This window comes from Carassius gibelio, chromosome B2 (assembly GCF_023724105.1).
Source record: "Carassius gibelio isolate Cgi1373 ecotype wild population from Czech Republic chromosome B2, carGib1.2-hapl.c, whole genome shotgun sequence".
Lineage (NCBI taxonomy): Eukaryota > Metazoa > Chordata > Actinopteri > Cypriniformes > Cyprinidae > Carassius > Carassius gibelio.
Genome location: NC_068397.1, coordinates 14393445 through 14406506, shown reverse-complemented (window position 1 = coordinate 14406506; position 13062 = coordinate 14393445). Strand labels below are relative to the sequence as shown.

Genomic DNA, 13062 nt, shown 5'->3' with positions numbered 1-13062 from the left:
TCCACCAGTTCAGATTTGTAAATTGCCGGTGACTGCAGTTCTAGAATGAATTATGAGGGAATTTCACTTGTTTGTTAATCGGATACCCTCATGGCACTGTAAGTATGCTTTTGCTTGAAGCCAGTGAAGGTTCACTGATTCTTATAGAAGGATGTGGTGTCTATTTGCATTCAATTACCGTATTTTAATTTACCGTACTATAAGTCGCACCTGAATATAAGTCGCATCAGTCCAAAAATACGTCATGATGAGGAAAAAAACACATATAAGTCACACCGGACTATAAGTCACATTTATTTAGAACCAAGAACCAAGAGAAAACATTACCGTCTACAGCCGCGAGAGGGCGCTACAGGACTACAGGAGCACTGAGCGGCATAGAGCGCCCTCTAGCGGTAGACGGTAATGTTTAATCTTGGTTCATGTCAAATTAATTTTGATAAATAAGTTGCAAATGACTATAAGTCGCAGGATCAACCAAACTATGAAAAAAAGTGCGACTTATAGTCCGGAAAATACGGTACCCAGGCTTTGCAAACTATTTTTCTGTTGTAGATGCTACACTTGAGGTGCAGGAAAAACTCACTGTGGTTATAACCTTAGTATATAAAAATAGACTCTCTTGAATTATAGATCATCCCACTCTTTTTGCAGGATGCTTCCAGCACCGAGGAGAGTAACGATGCTATGGGTGAAGTTCCAGGAGAAGGCCAGCAGCCTCCTGATGCCAGTGAGGTACCAGCACTTTATCCCTCAGTAACCGTATACCCACAGCCACTCATCCCAACGATGAACCACCAGTGCACTGATCGTGTCTGTTCAGCTCTCACAGGAAGCATATCCCGTGTTAGGAGAGGGAGACGAAGAATCTTTGTCTCAGTCTGTCCCGATGGATCAGGTGAGCGAGTCCCAACCCTCAGAATCTCAGATCAGCGGACAGGACTTATCCGAGGAGTATAAGCATGACATCATCGTCATCGAGACTGATAGTGGCACTGAAGAGGAGCAGGAGGAGCCTGGACAAGTCAGTCTGTTTCTCAGAGAAATGGAAACTGTTCAATTATTAGCACTATTTACCTCCCTTCTTTCTGCAGTATGAAGAGGATGATGCAGATGATGATGATGATGATGATGAAGATGGTGATGGAGGGATGGCAGAAGCAGCAGAGGAGAGTAATGAAGGCAGTGGGAGTGCAGATGCCAATGAGGCCTACGAGGGGGACGAGGCAGAGGTGACACTACTTTTCTAACACTCCAGGGCATAAAGCTGCTTTTGTAACGAAAGCCAGAGTTTCTTACTAGGAAATAAGTTGTTCCATTGTCTGTGCAAACACATTTATTATTATCTTTTTTTTTTATTGTAAGTTTCTGTGAGCTGATTATGATCCTTTTACCTTTCTCTGATGGTCTTGATGTGATTGTTGTTGTGTTGGCAGGGCGATGGGGCAGCTGATCCAGACATTGACAATGAAGAGGGTCAAGAAGCATCGGATTCAATCCAGAAGCAAGCAGACTCTCAGAGCAGTGGTACAAAAACGCACACAATGCATTCAAAAAGTCTGGGGTCACTATGACTTAAAAAAAAAAGGTTTTGAAAGAAGTCTCTTATGCTCAGGAAAAGCTGCATTTATTGCTTCAAAATCAGTTTTGCTGCCCAAGAAACATTTCTCATCAGTGTTTGAAACAGCTTAATGTTATTATGGAAACTATACTGTTATACTGTGATTATCTGATGGATAAATGGTTCATTCTAAAAGAAAATGTTTGAAATGAAGATTTTCATGAAGTTGCCTTGAGGAAGTCTCCTCCTCCTCCTCTTCAGGCCAAATTTAGTCAGTAGGTCCTCTTTTAGCTTTAAAGCTACAACCACCAAACTCAGGTCAGACCTTCAGACTGTTCTGACGTTAGCTCAGCTTTTCGAACTGATCTGGTTTATGGTTTTCATTAACAGGACTATAAAAACCAACAAAAATCCTTTCGACTTTCATTTAGGGATTGAATTTAGCTAGTTATTTTTGCTAAATCAGCTGGTTGTTTTATCTCTCTTTCTGTTAAATCAGCTGGTTTTAAGCTGTTTTTTTTTTTTACTAAATTCAATGGTTTTATCTGTTTTTAGAAGTTTTTTTTTCATTCATGTGAAACATGTTAAATCACACTATCAACAGCTTAGCAAACGTTCCAAGTACCCTAGCAACTGCATAGCATCTGTCTGTCGAACATTCTAGCTTTGAAAACTATTAAACTAAAATAACCTAATTAAAATAAAATAAAAAAATCGAATTGGCCCAAACGTTTGAATGGTACTGTATAGTTTAACACAGCTTCCCTGCTCAGTCCACACAGACCTCGTGGACAAAAGGTTATACAGTGAAGTCTAGACTATGAAAGTCTGCAATATGACACATTTAGGAATAAGTGACAAATCTATGAATAATAAGTCTGAAGAAGTTTCCTGTGTGTTCACAGGTGAAGCTAGTGTCAGCACCCTGGAGTCCTTCCCTGCTGAGCCTGTGAGAGCGCAACATCCAGTCCCCAGCACCACCACCTCCTCCCTGGGCCTACGTCTTCCCCAATCCCCCCGGAGACCGCATCACACCCCACCCCCACGCCTCAACATCCACCCAGTCCCTGAACTCGGACCCCCCATCATGCAGGTATATAGACCATGTCCTGGATTCGAAAGCAGCTCAGAATAAGAGTTCTGATCAGTTTCTCCTCTTCTGGACAGAGGCAGTCGGGACAGAGCAGACGGACCTCGATGAGTCGTGTACCCCAGCTCACGCCTGGAATCGGAAGCATGGTGACTCAACTTTTTGTTTAACCAATATAAACATCCTACGTCTTTAGTGCTTTATAATTTCTAACAGAGTATTTTGGTTCGTTCAGCAACACTTCTTTGATGATGATGACAGAATGGTTCCTAGCACTCCCACCCTCGTCGTGCCACACCGCACAGATGGCTTTGCCGAGGCCATTCAGTGAGTCACAGCAGCTTTTACTCTTTTATAGCACGAAGGGATACATCATTAAACACCTTGATTAATGATGCATCCCTCCATCTCAGTTCCCCCCAGGTGGCTGGAGTTCCTCGCTTCCGTTTCGGCCCTCCTGAGGATATGATGCCCCAGGCCAGCTCCTCTCATTCTGACTTGAGCCACCTGGCCACTCATGGAGGCGAGTACAAACACGACACAGTAATGCTGCTTTGACATAGTTTCCGAATGACCTTGATTACATGATGGCAACCTAGAGTTTTGTTCTTGAGCCATTCATGTACTTTGTACGCAAGCATTAGTTTCTTTGGCAACACTGAGCAATATTTTTACAATATTCATTACTATATCATTTTTAATTTAGTAATGCACTACTTTTAAAAGGTTTGTGGTCGGTACAGTTTTGGAAAATTTTGGAAAAAAGTCTCTTATACTAATCAAGGCTGCATTTATGTGATTTAAAAAATATAATTATATAATTAAAATAGAAAATATTTTACTGATATTTTCAATTTATTAAATTTATCTTAATTATTTAAATTGCAATATATATTTTAGAAAGCAGTGTCACAGTGTCACATGATCCTTCAGAAATATGAATTCTAATATGCTATTTGGGTTTTGCGTCATAATATTTTTGTGGCAACTGTGATGCATTTTAAGGTTTTTTTTAAGGGTCACTTTTCAAACGTTACTGAGCCTATTCTTTTAAATGGTAGTGTACATTTTAAAATTCAATAACAAACATATGTTAATCAAATAAATCAAACAATATAAATTATTATTATATATTAATATATTATTAAAAACTATTTTAATTTTAAACTTACAATCAATCACTTGATTATCCATGTAATATAAATTTTTTGTTTCTTAAAATACATATGGCTGTAATTAAATTATTAATAGTGTTTTTTTAAATAAGTTAAGCAACATCATTGTTAAAAAAATGGAAATGGGCAAAATGAGCGTGCAAAATTAAATATTCATTAGAATAGTCGTTAGATATAATTCATTAAAATAATCTTGCTCTTTGTCTGACCTCTAGTGTTACCGGAATGCTCATAATGCTAAATAAATTCATCGACATTTTAATGATGTCAGCAAAGTATTAAATTGCTTAATTTTGCATCTCAGATTGTCAATTGTGAAAAGTCAGCTTTCATAAAATTCTGAGTTTCCAACTTGAAATTGCAATGTTCTTCTTTTATTAGTTGAAAATGAATTGAATAAATAGTAATGATTCTAATAAATATGATAATTACTGTGAACAAACGTAGCATGATTCCTGACATTCTTCCTGTCATTTTTCAGGGTTGGGCATGTATGAAAGTCCTCTCTTCCTGCCTGCTCATGATGAAGAGTCTGGAGGCAGGAGTGTCCCCACCACTCCTCTACAAGTGGCTGCTCCAGGTGATCAGCAGGAGGAAGTCACCTCGAGTTTGTTTCGGCTGATATCTTTTAGTCAAACCTAACTGCTCTCCTCCTTTCATTTGTGTGTGCAGTGACTGTTTTCACGGAGAACCACCCCTCTGATGTGTCCGAGACAGCCTCTCAGTCGGTTCCCATGGTCAGCACGTCCACCGGCAGTGTGCCCGCACCGGGAGAAGCTGTCCCAGGGGACGATGGAGATGATGTTTTTGTTGGGGAGGCTGAGAGTGAAGGGTGAGCACTCACAACAGTTTAATGCTTCACCTCCGAGCGGCCACGTTTTGTCTGTGGGGTTGTAATGTTTGTGTTATGTGTTTGCAGGGCGAGTAGTGAGGCATGTCTCGAGGGCCAGTCAGAGCTGGAATCTGCACAGCCGACCGATGATGCCAGCCTGCCCTCCACCAGTCAAGAGCCCACGTCCAGCTCCGCAGGTACACACCGTTTACACACTTGCCACTTTGATCAGCTTTTTCTTCTGAATCTGCTCGTTTCAAACATATATTTAAAATTTAATTTGACCTAATTCCATCTAAATTAAAATTAATTTTCTTATTTTGTTAGGGGTCCAAAATACATTGGTGTGATGCAACTATCATTAACAAAACAAACTAGGGTTTATGCGGGGTTGTAAAAGGAAGTAAATTCAATTATGCCAAATTAAGGCCAGTAAAAAGTAGTAAACGTCATCTGACGAGGTAGTAAATTTTCGAAGCCCCATCTATCTGGGTCTATATCATGGGTGTCCAAACTACGGCCCAGGGGCCAACTGCGTCCCGCGGTCCAGTTTTTATTGGCCCGCAGCCAGGGTCCGAAATTAACAAGCGCCAAGTGCGGTTAGATTTTCCGTTTGGCGAGTAAATATCAAAAGGCTATATGTCACACTGGCGGGTGAATGTTCATCATACCAAAATAGTAATAAAAAAATATTACAATTGCCTTTTGTAATGTTATGATGCCTGGAAATTAGTTCAAATCTCCTGTGAATCTAGAGCGAGCAAGCAAAAGCGTGCATGCAAACCGTGTAGCGAGCGTACGGCAGAGAGGGAGAGACCTTGCGTGTGTGTCTCTCTCTCTCTCTCTCTCATGCAGTGGTGACGCGTTCATATAAACGGCACCTAAACACTGTAAAAAAATATTATGACATTTTAATTGTTTATTAATGATCAAGTGTTTCTGTGTCAGCTGCAAAGATGAAGTTGACACTGACTCGCGATCTTCGCAGTAGTGAACGCACCGGAGAAAAATGCATTTCTTACGGATTAGCATATAGCCTACTTTTATTTACCGTTTTTTTTTTTTCGGATTATAAGTCGCACCTGAGTATAAGTCGGATCAGTCCAAAAATACGTCATGATGAGGAAAAAAACATATATAAGTCGCACTGGACTATAAGTCGCATTTATTTAGAACCAAAAGAAAACATTACCGTCTACAGACGCGAGAGGGCGCTCTATGTCTTCAGTGTAGACTACAGGAGCAGTGAGCAGCATTGAGTGCCCTCTCGCTGCTGTAGACGGTAATGTTTTCTCTTGGTTCATTTCTCTCGGTTCATGTCAAATAAATTTTGGTAAATAAGTCGCACTAGACGTATAAATAATATACGGTACTTTTGAATGGTTCTGTTTAAAAGTAGAAATTTCAAGCTTTCTGTAGATAATAGATATAGGATATTTCTAATTTGTTTAGGTCTGTGAGGTGAGTAGCCTAGGCTACCTATACACTGAGTTTCGGTTCATGTCTGAACGTGTTGTGATTTATACAAAGTAATGAAACATGGATTAAAATTAAGATAAAATTAATACAAAACGAAATTCCTTTCAAGTTTGAAGTAAAAACCTTGAGTAGTTTAGAATGTTTAGCTAGTATTTTTGAAGCAAAGAACCTGTGTGTCATATATATATATATATATATATATATATATATATATATATATATATATAGCATTAGAAACTTAAAACATTAAAACATTTAAAAAACATAAAAAATCTTACTGAAGCTTCCAAAAACGTTTGACCGGCACTGTATATGTAGTTTTAGATACTACTTTTAGATAAACAAATTTAAACTTAAATTATGCTATTTAATTTAACTTTTTTGTGGTGTTCGAGTTAGCAGTTTACCACAGTTACAATACAAAGTGTACGTTTTCCAAGAACTTGACACTTGTTTTTGTTCACTTGTATTTTTCACTGACCAGTAAGTATTTGACCCTGTTTATCACCCCATTTCTTTTCCTTTTTTTTTTTAGATACGAGCACCAGCACCAGCACTGGTCAGGCCAAGCCTTCAGGCCGGCTCCTTCCTCAGCAGCAGCCACCCCGCAGAAACCAGATCATCCGGAGAGGTCAGGACCCCATTTCTCACTCCATCCTCTTCCTCATCAGTCACACACATTCTCACAAAAACTAACAACACAGACTGGATTTGAAAACTTTTCTGTTTTTAATGAAGCAAAGATTACTTGGAATGCATACAGAAGCTTTTCATTTGTCAGTTTGTGCTTGTTTGGATATTCGGTATCTGTTCTGTAGAAACAGATCAGGAATTTGGATGTCTACAAAGATCTTCAATGAAACTGGATTTGGCTTGACTGGGTCTGTATCTCGCTCTTGTCCTGTAGGTGGTGTTTTTCCTCGTGGAGGTCGGGGTCGAGGACTAAACAGAGGCACTCCCATCTGAATCCATCCACCTTTACAGTGGCTGCCCAGCAGAAACACTGATCACGACTCACGGAGTACCCAGAATCAACCTACTGCTGATTTACTTTGTTTAATATTTTGTTTCAATGTGCTTTAAAACATGGGATAGATTTATTTTATATTTTGTGAGTAATCATACTGACGCTATGTTCAATGGTTTTGCTAATAAATGGAGAATCTTTCTCGCCATGCAGCTGCTGGTGGTGTTTGTTTCATGCTGCTCTTTCAGGCACAGTTGAGCCACTTGCTGATGTCATTCTGCTGGGAGGAATGGCTGACAGGGGCCGTCAGAGCGGGCAGATCACCGCTAACCTTGACGTTTAGGACTTTAGCTGTTAAACACATAGATTGTGTTATTAAATGTACTATTACACAGGTAATATGTGTAGTGTTGCAAGAGAAAATGTTGTCACTTACGCCAAGAGAAAACGAAGTAATCGAAACCATCTGACTTCCTTGGGTTGGGCATGGACAAGGCTGATGTCACAGGGGTGGGGAATCCCTTCATTTTGAGCTTGATGTTGATCTCCCCTGACAACTGGATCCCTGGCAAATTAGATTAACAAAATACATCACTTTTGTATCTTATTTTTTCTGTTGCAGCTTTAAGATGAACTAAAATGAATCTTCAAATTTTTCCATTTGAAATAAATCCGAAAAATGTAATTAATATTAATGAAAGCTGAAAATATGAGAGCATACTGAAAATAAAAGCAAGTTTGAATATAAAAAATCTGTAATCTGACATTTTGATATATTTAGAGGTAGGAAATGTACAAAAAATCTTCATGGAACATGATCTTTTGGCATAAAAGAAAAATCAATAATTTTGACCCAAACAATGTATCACTGGCTATTTCTACAAATATACCTGTGCCTCTTCTGACTGGTTTTGTGATCCATGGATACATTGAAATGACACTAAAATGATATAATTTTAAATGCTCCTTTCAATGCATCGCTAGAGTTTTCTTGCAGTACCTCAATTTAGCATAAAAACAATTCAGATTACCTGCTGCTTTGCCATTTTTTGGAACTTTGTCTGAATTTTTGGATCTCTTTCCACTGCAAGTTGGTGCACTTCCAGGAGGAAAGGTTAACTTCTGCACTGTGCCTCCTGATTCGAAAACACAAATGATGATGAATTTTCTTATTTTGGCCATTTCTAATTATTCAAACCAAACGGAGGGCTCCAGTCAGCACCTTTCTTGAAGAAGTACACAGACTCTGGTCTCTTTCTGGCGGCTGGGATTGGCAGAGCAGCAGTGATCTCACCGGTGAGCCCACCAAAGTCCTGGGACACAGATCTGGGATATCCAGATTCCACAACACCATTCTCCAAACTCCAGTAGTTGTCACCCTTAGTGAGAGAAAATGGACAGTTCAGAATTTACAAGGTTTGCAAACACGGTCAGTGACCGTTTTCCATGTTCTTCAGTACCTTGATGATGTAGGTCTTGCCCTGGCAGTTGCAGCGTGTGAAGGCTGTGTCGATGGGAGATGGGATGCCCAGTTCTTCAGTGATTCTACGAGCAGGACCGGCTCTTCTGGTCTTGGGGTTCAGCATCCAAAAAAAGTGACCTGAGATGGATAGCACTTTTCTTAATTCGTGATATTGGAAGAAAAATGGCACTGTATGCAACTGTACATCTTTACAGAAGATGTACCTCTGAAAACTATGATGGAGTTGTTGGAGAGAGTTGCCATTCCATTAAAGGCAAGGCCAGTGCAGAGATCAGGGTTTGAGTTGGCATCTTAAAAAAAAATAAAAAATAACAGATATAAATAGTTCAAATATATTCAGATTTAATTTACACTTCTGGTCAAAGGTTAAAAGAATAATCAAGATAATGTTTTTGAAAGAAGTCTCTTGAGATCAGCCTTGCATTGATTTAATTTAAAAAACAGAGAAAAAGAACGGTTTGCTATTTAAATACAATTTAAAAAGTAAGTTATTCCTGTGATGGCATGTGTGAATTTTCAGCAGTCATTACCACAGTCTTTAGTGTCACATGATTCTTCAGAAATCTTTAATATGCTGATTTAGAGATCAAGAAAAATCTCTTATTATTATCAATGTTGCAAAGATCTTTTTGCTGTTTAGAATATTTTCTAGGAAGCCTTTTTTTTGTGATACGCTACTATCCAAAATTTTTGGGTAAATGCAATTAAAAAATACAAAATAATTTGGTATATTATTAAACTGATCAAAAGTGACAGTAAGTTTTATAATTTTAAATAAAAGATGTATTATGATAGATGCTGTTTTTTTATCCATCTATTCATAAAAGTATCGTTTCACAGTTTTGACCAAATTGTTAGGCAGTAAAAACATATTTATTGATATTAAAAACACTGATAATAATACAAACCATTTTTAATAATTGAGCGCCAATAATACAAAATAATTGTGCACCACCTTGTGTAGATCTTTCTTTGCCATCACTGGAATAAATTAAATTTTAACATTTATAAGTAAAAAAGTTGATTTATAGTATATTGTTATATGACACAATATTGCTGTTTTACAGTATTTTAACCCAATAAATGCGTGCTGAGCGAATTATATTTATTTAGAAAAAAAACAAAAGAAAACTCTGACCAGTAGTGCATTTCAATAAATCGACTGATCAACAGATGTACATAACATAAAAGACTGACAATATATTTTACATGGTTAGATACATACAACACTTTCCATATACACAGGGGGTCATTTCAGGGATGTGAACTATTCTTGAAGCTCCATACCTGGTGCTGCAGGGCTGCTGGCTGCCACGGCCTGGGCGATGTCTGCTAGAGCGCTGGGTCTGTGTGCAGCTGACGGCCCCTCACCTTGTCCGCTGACGGAGAGGGAGACCTGCACCGGGATGGTTAGGGGATTGTCAGAGAAAGGTCCTGCTGCAGGAGCAGGGCCGGATCCTGGCAGAGGGAACCCAGAAGGGTTGGAAGCGATGCCTGCGAGGGCATGTAAGTACTTTGGTCAATATTTTGATTATCAACTCACATGTATCGAACTTTCTGTAGATTTTAATTTGGATGTCTCTTTCCTATTAAAAGTCAAAATAATATTAATTTTAATAGGTTTATTCTTTTTAAGCTGTTACCGGGTATGTCAGAGGGTGTCAGAGGAGCGAAGATGTCCTGGGGCAGAGGGCCACCAGCAGGAAGTGATGCGGCATCAGATGGAGCCATGAAGTTATTCAGTCTTCCACCTGAAAAAACGTATACATACGCTATTATTGAAAGGTTTGCAGTCTGTAAGAATTGTATTTGTTTATTTTTCAACTTAAATGATAACTATTCAGCAAGGACTCATTAAATAGTTCAAAAGTGACATTAAGACACTTATAATGCTGACAAATATTCTGTTTCAAATCAATGCTGTTCAGTTTATCTAACAATCTTGAAAAATAGTATAGTTTCTATGAAAATATTAAAGAGCACAACTGTTTTCTGTATTGATATTAATAAGAAATTTTTAATAAGCAATAAATCAGCATATTAGAATAATTATAAGTCAGTGTCACATGACACTGAAGGCTAATGGTACTAAAATAATGCTTTGCCTTTAAAATCGAAACGTAAAGCAGTAGTTTTAAATAGCAGTACTATTTCACAGTATTACTGTTTTACTTAACATTTTATTAAATAAATGCAGCCTTGATAAGCTTAAGAGACTTTGTATATAATAATAAATGTAAGTCTGAACTTACCATTTCTCATGAGGTCTGGGTTTTGCTGCGCTGCGAGACATACTGCCATACACTCCTCAGTATAATCTAAAAAAACAGCAAATAAACATTCACTTTGTCATTCTCCAATCTGGATTTAATACAAATGAGAACTGTTATAGAGGCAAGGCAAGTTTATTTATACAGCACATTTCGTACACAATGGCAATTCAAAGTGCTTTACATAAAGAAAGTAAAATAATCACGAAGAACAAAAATAAAACAAGCAAATTTAAAACTTTCAAAATTATATAAAAATTGACTTATTTAAAGTGAATTTAAAACAGTTAGAAATAGGGTGGTTGGTTTTACATAAAATACAGTGAATATGTAAAATACAGTGAATATGTAAAATACAGTGCAATATAAACCACTGCTGTTCACTATTGATTCATATATCTATGTTTTTATTATTATTATTATTATTATTATTCTGCTCCTACTTTTGTGCCATTGAATGGATCTCAACATCCAATTTGTTGTTTAGTTAACATTGGGTCATGTCTAACATGTTGCAGCTTGAGTGAATGAACTTTACCTCTACAGAATCTACAGGCAGTCAGCACCAAAGCGGTTCCTCAAACTGCTAAAGGGGTCACACTCAAAATATAAAAAAAAAAAAAAAAAAAAAAAAGAAGATAATTAAATAGATATTAAAATGATACCTGTAAGCTTGTTTAGTTTTGAGCCTCTTGCAGCTTGCAACTGGGACAAAGCATCTGATGAAGACAATTATAAAGCCAAAGAAGAAATAAACTAAACAACTCAGTGAAGAACATATATTATTACTATCATAAGTAATTCCAGTGAACATTTGCCAGTGGTCTTCACTATGGCCTATAGGCTACTACTTAAGTCATTTTAGGTACTGTGTTTAAACTGTGGGTGGGTCCCTGAGTCTGTAGTTCACGAGTGGTCTCGTCTCGTGTCATCATACCGCAGTGCGCGCTGTAGTCTGGACAGCAGGAGTCGTGGAGCGCGCAGTCTGAATCACACTCACACTGTCTCCCGCGCCGGAACGCCTCACCACAGCGACCCCTGCAGGAGTCACCTGCCAATTACACACAGCGGCTTATCAAATCCACTGCTTCCTGTTTCATACATGCACTTCAAAGGCCTGTACATTAGCAACAGGATAAAACCTGTACGCAAACAAACAAACAAACTCAGTCATCGTGTTACATTGCGTTACGTTTGGCCCTCACAATTAAAACCAGATTTGATCTAACTAAAATAATAAAATAAAACTTCAGCTATTATCTTACTAAGAGTTTAAGCGATTTTCGACCAATTTGGACCTCTAAATAAAATGTAGGCGTTTTCTCACCCCTCATTTAGTGTAAAATAAAATAATATTATGAGAAGGTTTAAAAATGAAGAAACTCATTATAGAAATTATATATAAAAATGATGTACAAACAAATAAACTATTAGTCACTATTTGCAGTAATACATTTACAATGCCTGTAAAAGTTTGGACACACTCATGAAAATGTTTGATTTTAAGGCTTTTGTTTACATATAATCAATTAAATAATTATATTTATAAAAATACATGCAATTGTTACAGTAATAAAAATAAAATAAATATATAAAAATAAAATGAATGAATTAGACCAGACAGCAAAGAAAGGCATTAACAAGTATCCAACATTCTAAAATAAAATATATATATTTTTGGTCACTACAAAAATTAATAGTTTTAATTATTTAGCTTTGATTCCAATTACAGAAATTTCTAAAATTACTTTTTATTTTTTGATCACTACAAAAATTCATAGTTTTTATTATTTTACTATTATTCAAATTCCTAAAATATTTCTAAACTCAAATATAGGCCTATATATACTTTTGGTCACTACATAATTTCATTAATAATAATAATAATAATAATAATAATAATTTCATCATTCATTAATGATAAGGGTCTTACCAACAGTGCAGACATCGTCAAAATCCTTGCAGCACTCGCCGTGGACAAAACAACTGTAGTCACAGCTACAGACCTGTCCGCGGGTGAACGGCTTGCCACATCTGCCCACACAGCTGCCTGCACACAACACCACAAGCTGAACCCCACCGGAAACCCCACCAGAACCGACATGGACAGACCCAGAAATGATCTGACTCACCTTGAGCAGTGCACAGCGGCAGAAGAACACAGGCCAGCGCCAGCAGAAATGAAACCAGAGCAGATCCAGTCAT

General features: G+C 37.6%; 2 protein-coding genes across 2 annotated transcripts in view; one reads left to right on the top strand and one right to left on the bottom strand.

The window, feature by feature from the left end:
• tpra (translocated promoter region a, nuclear basket protein) overlaps positions 1-7316 on the top strand; it is a 22649-nt gene extending 15333 nt beyond the window's left edge. Inside the window, exons 39-51 of the mRNA XM_052547759.1 lie at positions 655-735; positions 824-1024; positions 1095-1232; positions 1437-1527; positions 2467-2654; positions 2729-2800; positions 2887-2978; positions 3065-3174; positions 4308-4406; positions 4499-4658; positions 4746-4855; positions 6673-6768; positions 7045-7316. Of these exons, the coding sequence (XP_052403719.1) occupies positions 655-735; positions 824-1024; positions 1095-1232; positions 1437-1527; positions 2467-2654; positions 2729-2800; positions 2887-2978; positions 3065-3174; positions 4308-4406; positions 4499-4658; positions 4746-4855; positions 6673-6768; positions 7045-7103 (1497 nt within the window). The 3' untranslated portion in view covers positions 7104-7316. The remainder of the gene's footprint in view (positions 1-654; positions 736-823; positions 1025-1094; positions 1233-1436; positions 1528-2466; positions 2655-2728; positions 2801-2886; positions 2979-3064; positions 3175-4307; positions 4407-4498; positions 4659-4745; positions 4856-6672; positions 6769-7044) is intronic.
• Positions 7066-13062, bottom strand: prg4a (proteoglycan 4a). The gene is made up of 13 exons (XM_052547764.1): positions 12990-13062; positions 12791-12907; positions 11795-11908; positions 11523-11576; positions 10840-10905; positions 10231-10338; positions 9873-10081; positions 8791-8863; positions 8565-8704; positions 8327-8483; positions 8136-8240; positions 7541-7669; positions 7066-7455 (listed from the first exon to the last, which is right to left on the bottom strand). The coding sequence occupies exons 1-13, from the start codon at positions 13060-13062 to the stop codon at positions 7349-7351; spliced, it is 1452 nt and encodes a 483-aa protein (XP_052403724.1). The 3' UTR covers positions 7066-7348.